An 18,307-nucleotide genomic window follows, 5' to 3' on the forward strand; every position below is an offset into this window, starting at 1 on the left:
TGAGAGCAGATTTGATAGAGGTGTTCCAAATCATGAGGGGTCCAGATAGAGAGAAACTGTTCCCATTGGCAGAAGGGTCGACCACCAGAGGACACAGATTCAAGGTGATTGTCAGAAGAACCGAACACGACACGAGAAAAAACCTTTTTACGCAGCGAGTGATAAGATCTGGGATGCACTGCCTGAAAGGCTGGTGGAGGCAGATTCAGTCATGTTGTTCGAAAGGGAGTTGGATAAGTACCTGAATAAAAAAGATTTTCAGGGCTACGGGGAAGGGGCGGGGGAGTGGGACTAGCTGTGGTGCTCTTGCAGAGAGCTGGCACGGGCTCGACGGGCCGAATGGCCTCCTACTGTGCTGTAACCATTCTATGATTCTATGAATTTGCACAGGTTTCAAATAATAAAACACACACCGCAGGCATTCAAGCTGTGCATTCAAGCCGGAAAAGACAGACTGTGGGATTTCACAGACCACTATCTTGCTTCAAACTGACAGTGAGGGTCAGTTGTTTCATCCCAGGCCCATCCAGTCAAGATTTCTCCGATTTATTTTGTGACCAGCAAGAGATGTTCTGTTTTTAAATCTACACCACAAGATAGGAGGACAGATAGGGCCAAAGATGAATCACAGAACGGATTTCCACTAGCTGAGAACAAAGAGGGGAAAAAGGGATACATGTCCAGTCATTCTTCAGCATGGAAGGAGGCCTTTCGGCCCCTCATGTCTGTGCCAGTTCTCGGCTCGAGCAGTTGAAAATTAATCCCACTGCCCTGCTTTCTTCCAGTAATCTTATATCTTCATCTGCTTCAAATATTTATCTACCTTTCCTTTAACAGATAGACAGGCATCTGTCTCAGCTATTCCCGTGCTCCATCAAGTCTCTATGTAAACATCAGAACTAGGAGCAGGTGTAGGCCATTCAGCCCCTCGAGCCTGCTCCGCCATTCAATAAGATCATGAGTGAACTTCTACCTCAACTCCACTTTCCTGCACTATCCCCATATCCCTTGATTCCCTTAATATTCAAAGATCTATCGATCTCTGTCTTGAATATACTCAATGACTGAGCTTCCACAACCCTCTGGGGTAGAGAATTCCAAAGATTCACCACCCTCTGAGTGAAGAGGTTTCTCCTCATCTTAGTCCTAAATGGCCAGCTCCTTATACTGAGACTGTGACCACTTGTTCCAGACTCCCCAGCCTGGGGGAAACACCCTCCTTGCATCTACTCTGTCAAGCCCTATAAGAATTTTGTATGTTTCAATGAGATCACCTCTCATTCTTCTAAACTCCAGAGAATATAGGCCTTGTCTACTCAATCTCTCCTCATAGGACAATCCCCCCATCCCAGGAATCAGTCTGGTGAACCTTCGTTGCACCCCCTCTATGGCAAGTATATCCTTCCTTAGGTAAGGAGACCAAAACTGCACACAATACTGTAAACAAATCATCTCTCATTTTCTTAGGTTTTTAAATTAAAAATGATCCCTGTCACAGACGTCACTACAAAGGAAAATAGTCTGTCCCTATTCACCATATCAAAAGACTTCAGAATTAAAAAAAAAATCCTTAAATTAATCACCTCAGTCTGCTACGCAGCAGTGGGGTGATATTCTACTTTGGAAGGGACACCTGTGATACAACCTGTCAGATTCTCCATTCACCTTTAAGGTTAGTGGAAGTCTGCAGCCCTCCCGCGTAAAAGGGTGTGGATGCTGGGGGTGTTCAGCTGAGATTTTTCAAGATAGAGATCGATAGGTTTTGTTAGCTAAGGAACATGGAGCGAAGGTGGGTAAATATTGGCGTTCAGGTCAGCTATGATCTAATGAAAGAAAGAAAGAAGAAAGACTTGCATTTAAATAGCGCCTTTCACGACCACCAGATGTCACAAAGCGCTTTATAGCCAAGGAAGTACTTTTTAACGTCTGGGATTAATTTTCAACTGCTCGAGCCGAGAACTGGCACAGACATGAGGGGCCGAAAGGCCTCCTTCCATGCTGAAGAATGACTGGACATGTATCCCTTTTTCCCCTCTTTGTTCTCAGCTAGTGGAAATCCGTTCTGTGATTCATCTTTGGCCCTATCTGTCCTCCTATCTTGTGGTGTAGATTTAAAAACAGAACATCTCTTGCTGGTCACAAAATAAATCGGAGAAATCTTGACTGGATGGGCCTGGGATGAAACAACTGACCCTCACTGTCAGTTTGAAGCAAGATAGTGGTCTGTGAAATCCCACAGTCTGTCTTTTCCGGCTTGAATGCACAGCTTGAATGCCTGCGGTGTGTGTTTTATTATTTGTTGTAGTGTAGAAAAGGTACAGGCTGAATAGCCCCTCTTATCTATCTGAATTCATGCTTTCGAGGAGATTTGGTCTGCTTATTGAAAATTAGTTTTAGCCATGAATAAAAGTTTTAACGGGTTGCGAAAAGGCTTGAATTGTTGCATTTCCAGCAGTACTTTCTCAGCCCTTAGAAAGCATTGCTACTTAATTGTATTGAGTGAAGGATCAAGGGAAATCTAAAGCTGGCGAAGCCAAGGTCAATTTTGATTCCAACACACACGGCAGTCTCTGGATTCCAGCTTCTGGTCCATTCCAGTCAATCCCCCTCATTAGTCACGTGGATCATTCCAACACTCTTTCAACGTGAGCCAATCATAAGATGACAGGAGCAATTGTGACTCATCATGCAAATAAGTGATTGCATGTACGTTTAACATCAAGACATCATGGAATCTCCAGCTCCAGTCAGCAAAATGAAAGGCTTGCATTTCTATGGCATCTTTCGTGATCACCGGACATGCCAGAGTCCTTTCCAGTCAATGAAAGTCTTTTGAAGTGTAGTCATTGATGTAATGCAGCAGCCAATTTGCACACAGCAAGCTCCCAAAAACAGCAATGTGATAATGACCAGATAATATGTTTTTAGTGATGTTGATTGCGAGATAACTATTGGCCCCAGGACCCTGGTGTTATATATGTGTACTTTTATTTACTCTGTACAGCCACCAGAGGTCTCATCCCCTGGAGTCCCAAGGGATCCCATAATCCCTTGGGAGCATAGGTATTTAAGGAGGCTTCACAGGTTGGAGAGGCATTTTGGAGACCTTCAATAAAAGACTAAGGTCACACTTTACTTTGAGCTCACAGTGTTCAGTCTGACTCTCCATACACAACAACTGAGAAGAACTTCCATGCTCTTCTTCGAAATATTGCCAAGGGATCTTTTACGTCCACTTGAGAGAGCAGACGGGGCCTCGGTTTAAGGTCTCATCCGAAAGATGGCACCTCTGACAGTGCAGTGCTCCTTCAGCACTACACTGGGAGTGTCAGCTTAAATCTATGTTTATCTTTGGAGACGAAAGTTACATCTGCTCAGCTCCAATCACCTGCACCCTGAAAAGATTTGGAAGAAGGAAAAACAGCAATAATATCACCCAGACAGAAATTGATGTAATAAGCTCATAATTGTGATGGATACCTACATAAACAACTTGCTTTCATATAAAGAAAGAAAGATATGGATTTATAAGAGCCTTTCATGACCACTGGACATCTCAAAGCAGTGTAGTCACTGCTGTAATGTGGGAAATGCGGCAGCCAATTTATGCACAGCAAGCTCCCACAAACAGCAATGTGATAATGACCAGATAATCTTTTTTTTTGTTATGTTGATTGAGGGATTAATAGTGGCCAGGACACCGGGGATAACTCCACTGCTCTTCTTCAAAATTATGCCATGGGATATTTTACGTCCACCTGAGAGAGCAGACGGGGCCTCGATTTAACGTCTCATCCAAAAGACGGCACCTCCGACAGTACAGCACTCCACTGGGAGTGCAACATAGATTTCAAATCTCTCTTCGATCTTCTGATTCAAAGGCGAGGGTGCTGCCCACTGAGCCAGAGCTGACACTCCTGAAGCACATTTAACACCATAAACTGTCACAAGGCGCTTCACAGGAGCATTATCAAATAAAATTTGACACCGAGCCACATAAGATATTAGGACAGATCACCAAAAGCTTGGTCAAAGAGGTAGGTTTTAAGGAGCATCTTAAAGGAGGAGAGAGAGATAGGGAGGCGGAGAGGTTTAGGGAGGGAGTTCCAGAGCTTGGGGCCGAGGCAACAGAAGACACAATTACCAATGGTGGAGCGATTATAATCCACGACATGTGCAAGAGGCTACTGTTGGAGGAGCGCAAAGATCTCAGGGAGTTGCAGGGCTGATGGCGGTTACAGAGATGGAGAGGGGTAAGACCATGTTGAGATTTGAAAACAAAGATGAGAATTTTAAAATTGCGGCATAGCCGGACCGAGAGCCAATGTAGGTCAGCGGGCACAGGGGTGATGGGTGAACGGGACTTGGAATAATCGAGTCTGGACTTAACAAATGGCGTGGATGAGGGTTTCAGCAGCAGGTGAGCTGAGTCAGGGCTGGAGATGGGCAATGTAACCCTATAAACTTGTCTTTCTTTACAAATGTCAGGGTTACATGTAAAGGCATATACGACAGCATCTAATAAATATGTATTATTGGAGCAAGTATTTTGCTGTTTTTAATATTGATCATAAGTACACAAGGTTCATATAATGACAACAGCTTGTATTTACATAGCGCCTTTATTGTAGTGAAACGTCCCAAGGTGCTTCACAGGATTATTATGAGACAAAAGATTTGACACCGAGCCGCGTAACGAGAAATTAGGGCAGGTGACCAAAAGCTTGATGAAAGAGGTGGGTCTTAAGAAGCGTCTTGAAGGAAGAAAGAGAGGTAGCGAGGCGGAGAGGTTTAGGGAGGGAGTTCCAGAGCTTGGGGCCCAGGCAACAGAAGGCACGGCCGCCAATGGTTGAGTGATTATAATCAGGGATGCCCAAAAGGACAGAATTAGAGGGCAAAGACACCCCCGGGGCGGGCTGGAGGAGATTAGAGATAGGGAGGGGTGAGGGCCAACTTCTATCTACTGCTGAACCAGATAACTGGAATAAAATCAGCCTGACTGCGAAATACGTGGCCTGAAATGCCGAGTGATAAACTAGGTTGTTGTGTTGGTAAAACAGGGCAAGAAATCATTGTGACACAGTCTAGATCTGGGTTTGGCAGCTGAACAGCTGTGCTCAAGGTCACTGAACCGGTATGATGTGCGTTCTTTATGTAAGTGTTGTAAAACACTGTCTGGACTGGGTTAATGAATTCTGGTCTGCGGACTGATATAAAGATTAACGCAAATGTCTGTATTCTCCTCGGTGAATTAAACATCCGATTGTGTCAGCTTCCATCGTCTCAGCATGACATGTCAAGGCAGTTCTTTTCTCCGAGGAATTGGTTAATGAATTGGAGCTTTTGACTCATTTGGGAAATTTCCACTCTGATGCGTTAATTCCATGATCTGTTAGTCATATTCAGAGACAAGTGACAGATAATAACTCATCTGTTGCTCTTCACCAGTTTGTTATCTTGCCCCTCCTTCAGTCAGCAATTAAGTGCAGTGTGATTAGAAGTGATGATGTGCACATGTCCATCAGAGGAGCAGAGCTCCTGTCAGTAGCACGATCACAATGGTTGGGGTTTGTTGTGTGCTACTTGCTTATCAGTGATATGTAAAGCAAGCTGAACTCTGGATATAAAAGCAGAGCTTGTGCTGTAAAGGTAAGGGCATAGAATGTGCATTTCAAATATTCTTTTCATTTCAGAATGCTTTTGTGTGTCTATTGTATCTAAGTGTCAATTTATGTGTCTGATTACTTGCATGCATGTCTAATTATATATATGTGTATTGTATCACATCGTACCATCACTGGATATCTTGTGAGTCTGCTATCCAATTCTTATTGATTGCGCATATATTAAGAAATGCACGAGTCTCTACTTTTATAAGGAAGGTAGTTATGTTGCAAAGCCAAGTAAAAGTGGATAGCCCCCATAAATTTGAGGTTATCCAAAACATGGCTGCGCATGTTCTAATTCGCAGCGAGTCCTGTTCGCCCATCACCCCTGTGCTCGCTGACTTATGTGCTGGTGATCATTTTCCAACAGTCTATCGACTCTGGATCAGTTCCCATGGACTGGAGGATAGCTAATGTAACACCACTTTTTAAAAAAGGAGGGAGAGAGAAAATGGGTAATTATAAACCGGTTAGCTTGACATCAGTAGTGAGGAAAATGTTGGAATCGATCATGAAGGACGAAATAGCAGCGCATTTGGAAAGCGGTGACAGGATCGGATCAAGTCAGCATGGATTTATGAAAGGGAAATCATGCTTGACGAATCTTATGGAATTTTTTGAGGATGCAACAAGCAGAGTGGACAAGGGAAAAGCAGTGGATGTGGTGTATTTGGACTTTCCGAATGCTTTTGACAAGGTCCCGCACAAGAGATTGGTGTGCAAAATCAAAGCACATGGTATTGGGGGTAATGTACTGACGTGGATAGGGAACTGGTTGGCAGACAGGAAGCAGAGAGTCGTGATAAATGGGTCCTTTTCAGAATGGCAGGCAGTGACTAGTGGAGTGCCGCAGGGCTCAGTGCTGGTACCCCAGCTCTTTACAATATACATTAACGATTTGGATGAAGGAATAGAGTGTAATATCTCCAAGTTTGCAGATGACACTAAACTGGGTGGCGGAGTGAGCTGTGAGGAGGATGCTCAGAGGCTGCAGGGTGACTTGGACAGGTTAGGTGAGTGGGCAAATGCATGGCAGATGCAGCATAATGTGAATAAATGTGAGGTTATCCATTTTGCGGGCAAAAACACGAAGGCAGAATATTATCTGAATGGCGGCAGACGAGGAAAAAGGGAGGTGCAACGAGACCTGTGGGTCATGGTTCATCAGTTACTGAAAGTGGGCACGCAGGTACAGCAGGCGGTAAAGGAGGCAAATAGTATATTAGCCTTCATAGCTGGTGGATTTGAATATTGAAGCAGGGAGGTCTTACTGCAGTTGTACAGGGCCTTAGTGAGGCTTCACCTGGAATATTGTGTTCAGTTTTGGTCTCCTAGTCTGAGGAAGGACATTCTTGCTATTGAGGGAGTGCAGCGAAGGTTCACCAGACTGATTCCAGGGATGGCTGGGCTGTCATGTGAGGAGAGACAGGATCAACTGTGCCTTTATTCACTGGAGTTTAGAAGGATGAGAGGGGATCTCATGGAAACATATAAGATTCTGACAGGACTGGACAGGTTAGATGCGGGAAGAATGTTCCTGATGTTGGGGAAGTCCAGAACCAGGGGACATAGTCTTAGGATAAGGGGTAAGCCATTTAGGACTGAGATGAAGAGAAACTTCTTCACTCAGAGAGTTGTTAACCTGTGGAATTCCCTGCTGCAGAGAGTTGTTGATGCCAGTTCACTGGATATATTCAAGAGGGAGTTCGATATGGCTCTTACGGTTAAGGGGATCAAGAGGTTTGGAGAGAAAGCAGGAAAGAGGTACTGAAGGAATAATCAGCCATGATCTTATTGAATGGCGGTGCAGGCTCGAAGGGCCGAATGGCCTACTCCTGCAACTATTTTTCTATGTTTCTATGTTTCTGTATTGGCTCCTGGTTAAGCAACTCATCGATTTTCAAATTCTCATGCTTGTTTACAAATGCCTCTATGGCTTCGCCCCCTCCCTACCTCTGTAATCTCCTCCAGCCTCACAACCCTCCCCCCCCCACCCCCCGCCGAGATGTCTGCGCTCCTCAAATTCTGCTCTCTTGAGCATCCCTGATTTTAATCGCTCAAACATTGGTGGCCATGCCTTCAGCTGCCTGAGCCCCAAGTCCTGGAATTCCCTCCCTAAACCTCTCCGCCTTTCTTCCTCTCTTATAAGATGCTCCTGAAAACCTACCTCTTCGACCAAGCTTTTGGTCACTTTGCCTAATTTCTCCTTTTGAGTTGTTGATGTTTGGTACTGTGCGCCCCTTTTGTCAGGTGAACTTAATTACTGTAAGTGGCTCGCTATGGTTTGATTCAAATCAAGCCATGTCTTTTCAACTGAAGTTTAGTGCTTTCTGTAATATATCATCATCATCATGACATGGCAATGGCTTGACAATGAGAGGAGGAACTGAAAAGGGTTACTTTGTGAGTAACTTGCCTGCTGCTGGCACATTTCTGACAAACACACAGTGGTGGAAATTCGGTACCACCTGCTTTGGGATGTTGACGGTGCTGTAGGTTGTTTGTTGTTCACTCTACTCTGATTCTTAGAACTAGGAACTTATAGTGGGAAAGGACAACATGTGGCATAAAATTTAAGCTTAACCCAGCGTCAGTTTTATTAGGCACAAAAATCGACTAAAACTACAGGACTAGACTTCTGAGAGAAATCGACTGAAAACATACAATCACCCTTCCTGGCTGTAGCTATTGTAGGTTCGTAGTCATTGGTTCCATGACTGGTTGGTTCTTCTTCTGGTCGTTCTCTGCAGTGCCTGTTCCTTTCATGTCTGTTCCGCACTACATGTCCCTCCGTCCGTTCGTCTGTTCATTCTTTCGACCTGTGTCCATCTGTACATATGTCCTTCTACTTCTTCTGTGTGCTTCTTCTTCTGTTCCTGTCCTTCTCCCGTCTTCTGCTGAGCTGCTTCTCGCTCGCTTATTTCTATCCAGGTTTTGACTGATCTCCCGCCAATGCGGTTTCTAATAAAGTTTTTGCATTGATGCATTGTTTTGTGGTCCCCTTGGTTGATTGACTGCAATAATGGACTTGTCTGTTTTCCCATTTGCACACTGAGTCTGCAAGACTCCAGTTGATTTCTCATCTTAACACCTCGTCCCAAAACCTGGTGTGGTTCCTTTGTTGTCCGGTCTTTTTACAGATCGATGTCTCCAGTGGCTGTTTTCCCCACCCTGGTCAATCAATTTCAGGGCCTCATGTAACAACTCCATTGTTGTTATGCATGAAGTCAGTTTTGGTTCCTGACCACAGGGTGTCCTTAATTGTCCAGCTTAATTCCAAAAGCTTGTATTAATCAATTTATAGTTCATGGTCGTCTCCTGTGCTTTTTTGAAGATTAGTAACCTTACAGCGCCGGGACACTACATTTAGCGCAGGGCGATGTCTAATGCCTCAAAGTGGGATATTCACATTTAGCACCTAAGAGGGGTGTGCAATGCTTCCCTTAGTGCTTCACTCAGAAACGTTAACTCGGTTTCTCTCTCCACAGATGCTGCCTGACCTGCTGAAAATGTCTTTTGTTCTTTTGAAATAAAGTCTAATAAAGTTTGGTTTTCTGTTTCACAGTGTTCTAAACTAAGTAATTGCACTTTGGCAGGAAAAAACTCAAAGAGCAAGTTATTATTTAAATGGAGAAAAATTGCAAAGTGCTAAGTACAGCGGGACCTGGGGGTACTTGTGCGTGAAACACAAAAGGATAGTGTGCAGGTACAGCAACTGATCAGGAAGGCCAATGGTATCTTGGCCTTTATTGCAAAGGGAAAGGAGTATAAAAGCAGGGAAGTCTTGCTACAGTTATACAGGGTATTGGTGAGGCCACACCTGGAATACTGCGTACAGTTTTGGTTTCCATATTAACGAAAGGGTATACTTGCTTTGGAGGCAGTTCAGAGAAGGTTCACTAGGTTGATACTGGGGATGAGGGGCTTGACTTATGAGCAAAGGTTGAGTAGGTTGGGCCTCTACTTCAGAAGAATGGGAGGCGATCTTATCAAAATGTATAAGATTATGAGGGGGCTTGACAAGGTGGATGCAGAGAGGATGTTTCCACTGATGGGGGAGACTAAAACTAGGGGGCATAATCTTAGAATAAGGGGCAGCCCATTTCAAACTGAGATGAGGAGGAATTTCTTCTCTCGGAGCATTGTAAATCTGTGGAATTTGCTGCCTCAGAGAGCTATGGAGGCTGGGTCATTGAATAAATTTAAGGGAGATAGACAGATTTTTGAGCGATAAGGGAATAAAGGGTTATGGGGAGCAGGCTGGGAAGGGGAGCTGAGTCCATGATCTGATCAGCCATGATCTTATTAAATGGTGGAGCAGGGCCAAGGGGCCATATGGCCTACTCCTACTCCTATTTCTTATGCTCTTATGTAATTGACTAAAGTGGGTGATTTATTGGCTTTCACAATGCTTTGGATCGTGGTTAATGGAACTTACTGATAATAAAAGTGTTTTGTTGTAAAATTTGAATTGCACTCTAGGCCAGTCAGCAGCTGTGATGGCCATTGTCACCTGTAGCCCAGATGGGATATAGCCCAACTGCAGCGCTGACTACCTTTAACTCGAGAATGCGCCGAACACTTCGAGTCCCTTCTCCGGGAGCACGCAGAAGCCAAGTACAAACAACGGAAGGAGCGCACGTCAACCCAAGCACCCCACCCACCCGTCCCTCAACCACCATCTGTGCCACCTGTGACAGAGACTGTAGATCCCACATTGGTCTCATCACTCACCTTAGAACTCATGTTAGTGTGGAAGCAAGTCATCCTCGACTCCGAGGGACTGCCTAAGAAGAAGAAGGATCGTAAATATTGGCAACCTGACCAAACTGATCAATCTGATCTAGAGGCATTCAACCCTAGCAAGACTGCTGAATTAGAGGTCCAATCTAGAGTTGAACTGTAGTATGGGCTATACCACTGTGAATTATATTCAAACTGACAGAACAGAGAGGCAGTCTAACAGATGAAGTAATTAGCCGTGTCTTTCTCGAGCTGCATCTCCAGAAGAGTTAGAAATAAATGCTTTTTAAAAAATATTCGACCATTCTGTGCAATGGCAGTTGTTGTAATTTTTTTAAATTCGGGATCTTAAAATACCTGTGCTTATCATTTAATTGAAAAAACGTATCCTGTGTCGATATCTAACTGTGTACATTCTTGTTAGCAGGACCCAGAAGTGAAGTTCAATGTATTAGATGGCACCTCATGTCAGCACACTTGCACAACACTTGCAGAAGATCTCTTGCGTCTGAGGTGTGAAGACAACAGACTCGGAGAGTTCGGGTTGTCTACATGAATCGAGAAGCATCCTTCTAGACGACGGTTCTGTTTTTTTGGTATATGCTGAGTTTTACCCTGCCCGACACAAATGCTGACTCTGAATAGTTTTTCGCTGTTTCTCTGGATTCTGTTTGACGAGAGTTTTTTAACACCTCTGGAAGCATTGTCACCAAGGAGTTCCGGACGCACGGGCAGTGACAACATAATTGAGCTATCAGGAGATGGCGCTCCTATGTTCCACCGTGTCAGACGTGGCTGGATATGGAACCAGTTCTTTGTGCTGGAGGAATATATGGGGTCAGAACCTCAGTACGTGGGAAAGGTAAAATATGTTACTGCTGTTAAACTCGCATGCTTTTGCCTCATTTGGTGATCGAATAATACCTATTTGGCACATCTTTAAGTTCCTACGATTGGTTATATTTGATAAAATATTATAAAAATGCAACAGATTTTATTTCTCGTATTTGCTCATTTTTTAATTTAGATCTTGTATTGTTAACTAATGCACACAAAGCCTGCTAATTAAATCAAATAGTACTTATTATAAATATTACTTGAGCAAATAATTTTCAGTTATAATTTGTGCTCGAATGTTTTATCTAGACATTAAATTGTATGTACTTTTTTCCTGGTACCCCCATTACTTCAATGTTTTACCCGCAGTTATTTGACTGTTTGGACCCTACCTTCTCTCTGCATTTCTCTACATCAGCAAGTGTCGGAATACGTTAATGTTGATGCAAAACCGGAGAATGTAGATTTTAAAATGCCGTCTTTTGCTTTCATTTTTTCCCCTTTCATTTCCGCTGTTTAGTCGACCGCACAAAATAAGAAGCTTGACATTGAAGCAAACGTTTATTCTGAATCTGAACCATACTCTGACCCTGAAGCAGAAATTTGTAAATTCCACCATGCTGTCACACACTGTTGTGGGCTGAAGAAAGCCCTGTTACTATAATGAGACATCCAGACGATTTCCTTGAACTTATCTTTCTATCTAGTTGGACTGGTGCAATGGCATAAGATGCTACTTATAAGAACATAAGAAATAGGAGCAGGAGTCAGTTATTTGGCCCCTCGAGCCTGCTCCGCCATTCAATAAGATCATGGCTGATGTGATCTTTACCTCAACTCCACTTCCCCGCCCGATCCCCATAACCCTTTACTCCCTTATCACTCAAAAATCCCCGCCTTGAATATATTCAATGACCCAGCTTCCACAGCTCTCTGGCTAGAGAACTCCAGAGATTCACGACCCTCTGAGAGAAGAAATTCCTCCTCATCTCCGTCTTAAATTGGCGACCCCTTATTCTGAAACTATGGCCCCTAGTTCTAGATTCCCCCACAAGGGGAAACATCCTCTCTGCATCTGCACCCTGTCGAGTCCCCTCAGAATCTTATACATTTCGATAAGATTACCTCTCCTTCTAAACTCCGCTTATGTAGAGTGAGTTAGTCAGTATCTGAAAGAGAAAGGTAGTTCAACTTCATGTCATCAGATGAACAGTCCTACCCACCATATTGACCTATCTTTGGGGCATGGTGAGATAGGGGACTGAGCTGGTGAACCTGGGCAAAATTTCCAGTGTTAGTTTCAGGTTTCTAGCCGGGGATGTCAGAGATGGTGGAGCAAGGTATATCGCATATGCCCCCGTTTAATTTTTAGAGACAAGGGGCATGCTCACCTATGGCAGCATGCGATGGAGGTTGTGTCATGGTGCAATAGAGTATGGTCACCTTTCATTCACAGAGGCTAGCTATTACTGAGAAAGAAACATGATTGCTTAGCCCTCATCAACATTGCTTCCACGTACGTATACAAGCTGGAGGTCATTTTTTGAGTATGTATTGCCAGTAGAGAAATCTCTCCCATTTTCAGCACATTCTTGGGAAGATTACATTGAGTCCATCTTTTGAAGAGTTTCATATTAATGAAAACCTTGAATAACGACATAGTGAAGGATAAAGAGAACTGACAACAAAACAGCACTCCTTGGGGGCTCACTTTAGTCTTCCCAACTCGAGGGGAGTTGAGGGTTATGGGGAACAGGATAGTGTTGAGGCCAAGATCAGATCAGTCATGATCTTATTAAATGGCGGAGCAGGCTCGAGGGGCCAAACGGCCGACTCCTGCTCCTATTTCTTATGTTCGTATTATTTTCCATGGAAAATAATGTCCAGCCTTCATGAAGGAAAGGTGAGCATACACCTTAACATAACCTCCATTGCAAGCTGCCAAAAATGAGCATACACTTGCCTTCAAAAATAGGGCACTTTCCATAAAACGCTGGGTTAACACCCAAACAAAGATAGGCCCGATCCTGGAAACGAGGAGCACTCGATGGCACCAGGCCAAATGATGGAGGAAGCTATTTTCTGATGAAGAACGTCAGGTTCTGCGTTAATGACAAACCCTTTCCTCCTCCCACTTTACGAGTTTTTTTTATCCATTCACGGGATGTGGGCAGTCCATTCCTAATTGCCCTTGAGAGGCTTCAGTCCATTCCAGAGGGAAGTTAAGAGTCAACCACATTGCTGTGGGTCTGGAGTCACATAGAGGCCAGACCGGGTAAGGGCGGCAGATTCCCTTCCCTAAAGGGACATTAGTGAACCAGATGGGTTTTTAATGACAATCCTGTAGTTACATGGTCACCATTACTGACACTAGCCTTTTGTTACAGATTTATTTAATTAACTGAAGTTAAATTGCTCAGCTACTGTGGTGGGATTTGAACTTATGACCCCGAATCTTCGGTCCTGGCCTTTGGATTGCTGTTCCAGTAATATCACCATTATGCTACCGCTCCCACTGAACACTTTCAGTAAAGTAGTGAAGGAAGGAATCTGACACAAACATGTCAGCGTTCACGCGGCAGCACCCTTTGGGCTCGAAATTCAACAACTTTGCAACCGGGTTTTTGGCGATATTTCACCATATTTGCCGAAAACCCGGTCGGCAGGATATTCTGTGAGGTTTTGCAGCCGCTGGGGAGAGGAGCGCCGCCGTGCAAGGCCCAAAATAGCGTTTTTGCCAAAAATTTGGCTCTCTCCGCACCCGTATTCTGCACACAAAATACCGACCGGGAAAAACGTGTCGGTGCAGCCCTGCCAACAGCGGTAAGTATGAAGACCTGCAAAAAAATGTAAGTTAAAGTTTTTATTTTGTAATTCTTTCTCAGCGATTCGATGGATAAGTGTCTTGTAAATACTTTGTGAATATTTTTTTTCCAATTTCTTTTTTGGTGTTTTACCGCCCTCCCATCATCATCATCATCATCGGCGGTCCCTCGAAACGGGGATGACTTGCTTCCACGCCCCCAAAAAATGATGAGTTCACAGGTGTTTCGAATGAAGAACCCGAACTACATCCTCAAAGGGTGGAAGATGCTTGTGCGTGGATTTTTTTAACGTGTGGTGACCCGTTGCACACCAGCCACCACACGGGCTTGACAGAGCTAGGTCTTGGCCCAGTGGCAAGGATTATATATGCAGTCTCTGTGTAGTTGCATAAGATGGAGACTTGTTACCTAATGTACTATCAATAAGGTTTACACTGTGTATATACTATGCTGGCACCACTAGAGGGTGCAACTGGTGGAGACCGAGATTTCCTGCCCCTGTGGCAGAGGCTGTCCACCAGAGGGCACTATGGTAGGAGACCTGAGGGTCACCTGCATAGGTGTGCAGGGCCCAGTATAAAAGGCTGCCCACCATGCTCATGCCTCACACTGGAGTTATGAATAAAGGACCAAGGTCACTGCGGTTTGAGGACAACAAATTGCCTCGTGGAGTCATTCATAAGTGCATTACACACTTAACAGCAAGGATTACTCAAGGCGACTGGAGACCAGCTCTGCTGCACGGACCTAGTCCGCACACATATCGCAGTGTGGGCTGGCCAGTGCTGCCTCTGGGCCCCGGGCCCCGAACTCACGCCTCCCTTGGGCCCCGATCACATCCCTCCACATCCCTCTCGCCGCTCCTTCACCCTGATCTCGCTGCTCCTGCTGCATTTGCCCAAGCTCCAATCACCGACCTGGACCTTGCTGACGTCACTCTTCACTGCCGTTGCCCTCCTGCACCAGCTCGCGCTGTACCTTGTAGTGGCCACCATGCTGTTCCTGGGCCGTCGCTCGCTGCTCCTTTTATGGCCCCGAAACCATCCACCCTCTCAAGACCCAACTTGCAGCGCTATCGGCCTCGGACTAAAGTTGCCGAGAATCACGGTTTGTGCCACGATTCCTCGTGCAACGCCGATTTTTACCGCTGTGCAAATTAAGGGTTGACTTTCCGGCCTGATAGCAATAGCGAAACGAAAACGTTAATTTTGACAAAAAAAACGTTAAAATCGAATTTCGAGCACACGTGTTAGATCCAAGGTTTTCACCTTCTTTGGCTGTCATTGATCAGAGGCGGGAATCATTGTTGTATTTTTCATTACCGATTCTCAATAGAATAAAAACAAAATATAGCTTGTAGGTTTACTTTTACAGCCTTAGTGCCGATAACGCTAGTGGAAAATAATTTGAGCCGAAAATTGCGGTCGGAGGCTTCCTTCGTACGAATGCCTGCAACCCGAAAGAAAATCTATGGAAGTACCTGTTGTTCCCGGAGGAACGTAGGATTCCGGTCAGAGGCCTTCATTTGCTGGGCAGCGCACGGGTATCAATGTTGGAATCACGTGGTCCTGGACCACAAATCACTCTCTAATATTCTCATTGATAAAAATGGGAACTCCGTTTGTATGGACTTCCATTACTATCAATGAGAATAACCCCCCCTCCGCCCCAAAACAAGAAACGCAGCACAATACATTAAAAATCAGCTCACAATTTTAAAATTAATTGAAATTAAATGCAAATTAAATGTTTTAGAAAAAAAAATATTTAAAAAAAATGTTTTAAATATGTTTTAATAGGATTAAAAATAATGGCTGATTAATGGACAGGGTTTTTAATATAAAATTGAACGATTACATTTAATTTTTCTATGTTTTAAAAATGTTAAGCTGGTAAAAAAATATGCTATGTGCCTGCTTTTACCCGGCGTAAAAGTTTGCAGGAGATTCGCATGAGTTGGTCTCTGCCTCGCAGATGTCCTTCTCCCGTAGGATCTGTACGGAGAAATTTTGACAGATCGGAAAAGCTGGTTTTCGGCGCATGCGCATTGCGGCCCGAGAACCGGCTTTTGCGGGGCCTTGCCGGGCGTGTGCATTTCGTACGCACTTGGCGAGGACGCAATTTTCGGCCCACTATCACCGAACGTTAAAATTGCCCCCATTTCTGCGTGAGTCTTCTTACCTTTGGTGGCAATCTTACAGCTCCGGAGAGTAATGCAGGGAGCAGGTAAAATAGTGCAACCCAACGCAGTATGTGCATGTATTATTTAATTGCTAAATTTCCTTTCCAGAAGTAAACTATATTCGGTTCTATTTTCTTTTTTTATTCGTTCTGGGATGCGAGCGTCGCTGGCAAGGCTGGCATTTATTGCCCATCCCTAATTGCCCCTTGAGAAGATGGTGAGCTGTCTTCTTGAACCGCTGCAGTCTGTGAGGTGAAGGTGCTCCCACAGTGCTCTTAGGGAGGGAGTTCCACGATTTTGACCCAGCAAAGGCCTTTGCAAAATGTAGGTTTGATCTATATGAAATCACACTCCTAGCATGAAGCTTTGCCTGTCAGGAGCATGTCTCATGAATTCGGGCACAGAAGTCCGTCAGAAAGCACAAGTTTTACTCTTGTAAGTCTCCTGAAGCACAATTTGACAATAGTATTACAGACAACCGTGAGCGCTCTTTCTGTTGTAATGCCTGGTAGCTGCCTCACCTTACATAGTGCCAGCATTAAACATGCTTTCTTGTCAAGATTATATTCTGCTCCCCTTTCATTAACAAAGAAAAAATACTTCAATATTCACTTGGGGTAATTTTAGCTTAAGGCGATAGTGTAACTTTGGCGATATTGATTTTAGCTGCCCATTATACACCCATTTTAATGAAAAGAAAAATCAGACGAGGTGTAGAATGGGCAGCCAGTTCAATATTGCCCATTTTACACTATCACCGCAAGTTAAAATTGCCCCCACTGAGTGAGCCTTGCACACTTTGGTGGCAATCTTCCACCTCCAGAGAGTAACACAGGGAGTAGCACTAACACCTTCTACTATTGCATTTTGGACTGAGGTGAGGAGAAATTCCTTCACTGAAAGGTTTGTAAATCTTTGGAATCCTCTACCCCAGAGAGCTGTGAATGTTCAGTTGTTGAATATATCCAAGATCGAGATCGATAGATCTTTTTGGATACTGGGGAAACCAAAGGATATGGGGATCGGGCAGGAGAGTGGAGTTGAGGTAGAAGATCAGCCACCTTGTTGAATGGAGAAGCTGGCTTGTGGGGCTAAATGGCCTACCCCTGCTCCTATTTATTGTGTTTCTTATTCGAGACTGTCTTTTAAAAAAATTCATTCACAGGATGTGGGCGTCATTGGCAAGGCTGGCATTTATTGCCCATCCCTAATTGCCCTTGAGAAGCTGCTGGTGAGCCGCCTCCTTTAACCGCTGCAGTCCACGTGGTGAAGGTGCTCCCACAGTGCTGTTGTATGTAGGGAGTTCCAGGAATTTGACCCAATGACGCTGAAGGAACGGCGATATATTTCCATATGAGGTGGTGGTGTTCCCATGCCCCTGTTGCCCTTGTCCTTCTAGGTGGTAGAGATCGCGGGTTAGCCAGACTAGTTCAGAAATTGGAAATCTTGGTAAATATGCCCCATTGCCTATTTTTGTTACCGTCAGCAATTTAAAAGAAGAAAGAATTGGTGGGTTAATTGACCTTCGTAACTGTATGTCGTGACATTGGTAAATGTGGGATGGCTTCCTCTGGTTAGTAATTCTAGTGAGATTGGGGGAAATATTCAAATTGAACCTGTTTATGATATTGCCAGAATGGGAACCAAAGGAAATCTGCTTACACTTGGCTGAGCGTGATAACTAGAGAAACTCACCCACTCTGGAGCATTGGTGGTAACAAGGATTTATGACCGCCCTCAGTCAGAAAATTAGGCACAGATGGTTACTGCAAATTTGCTGAGATACCCGGAGATTCCAGGGGTTCAAGCAATGAAACATTTAATTTGTGATCAGCATTGTAGTGGGTTTGATTTCCATTCTATTATTTGATTCAAGTCTGTCTTAGTTAGCTGACTAAACCTGCCTGTCAATTTGTTCACGGGATGTGGGCGTCGCTGGCAAGGTCAGCATTAATTGGCCCGTCACTAATTGCCCTCGAGGAGAAGGCAGCTCACCACCATCTTCTCGAGAGCAATTAGGGACGGGCCAATAAATGCTGGCCTTGCCAGCGGCA

General features: G+C 44.4%; 1 protein-coding gene across 4 annotated transcripts in view; it reads left to right on the forward strand.

Moving 5' to 3' along the window:
• LOC139263747 (cadherin-12-like) overlaps positions 1-18,307 on the forward strand; it is a 419,878-nt gene that overhangs the window by 81,358 nt on the left and 320,213 nt on the right. For 3 of the 4 annotated variants that reach the window (XM_070879782.1, XM_070879785.1, XM_070879784.1), the window contains one exon: positions 10,837-11,271. In XM_070879782.1, the coding sequence (XP_070735883.1) occupies positions 11,038-11,271 (234 nt within the window). In that variant the 5' untranslated portion in view covers positions 10,837-11,037. Of the gene's footprint in view, positions 1-10,833; positions 11,272-18,307 lie in introns of all 4 variants that reach the window. The other variant, XM_070879783.1, reaches the window with a different exon arrangement.

The sequence above is a fragment of the Pristiophorus japonicus genome, chromosome 5, assembly GCF_044704955.1.
Source record: "Pristiophorus japonicus isolate sPriJap1 chromosome 5, sPriJap1.hap1, whole genome shotgun sequence".
Classification (NCBI taxonomy): domain Eukaryota; kingdom Metazoa; phylum Chordata; class Chondrichthyes; family Pristiophoridae; genus Pristiophorus; species Pristiophorus japonicus.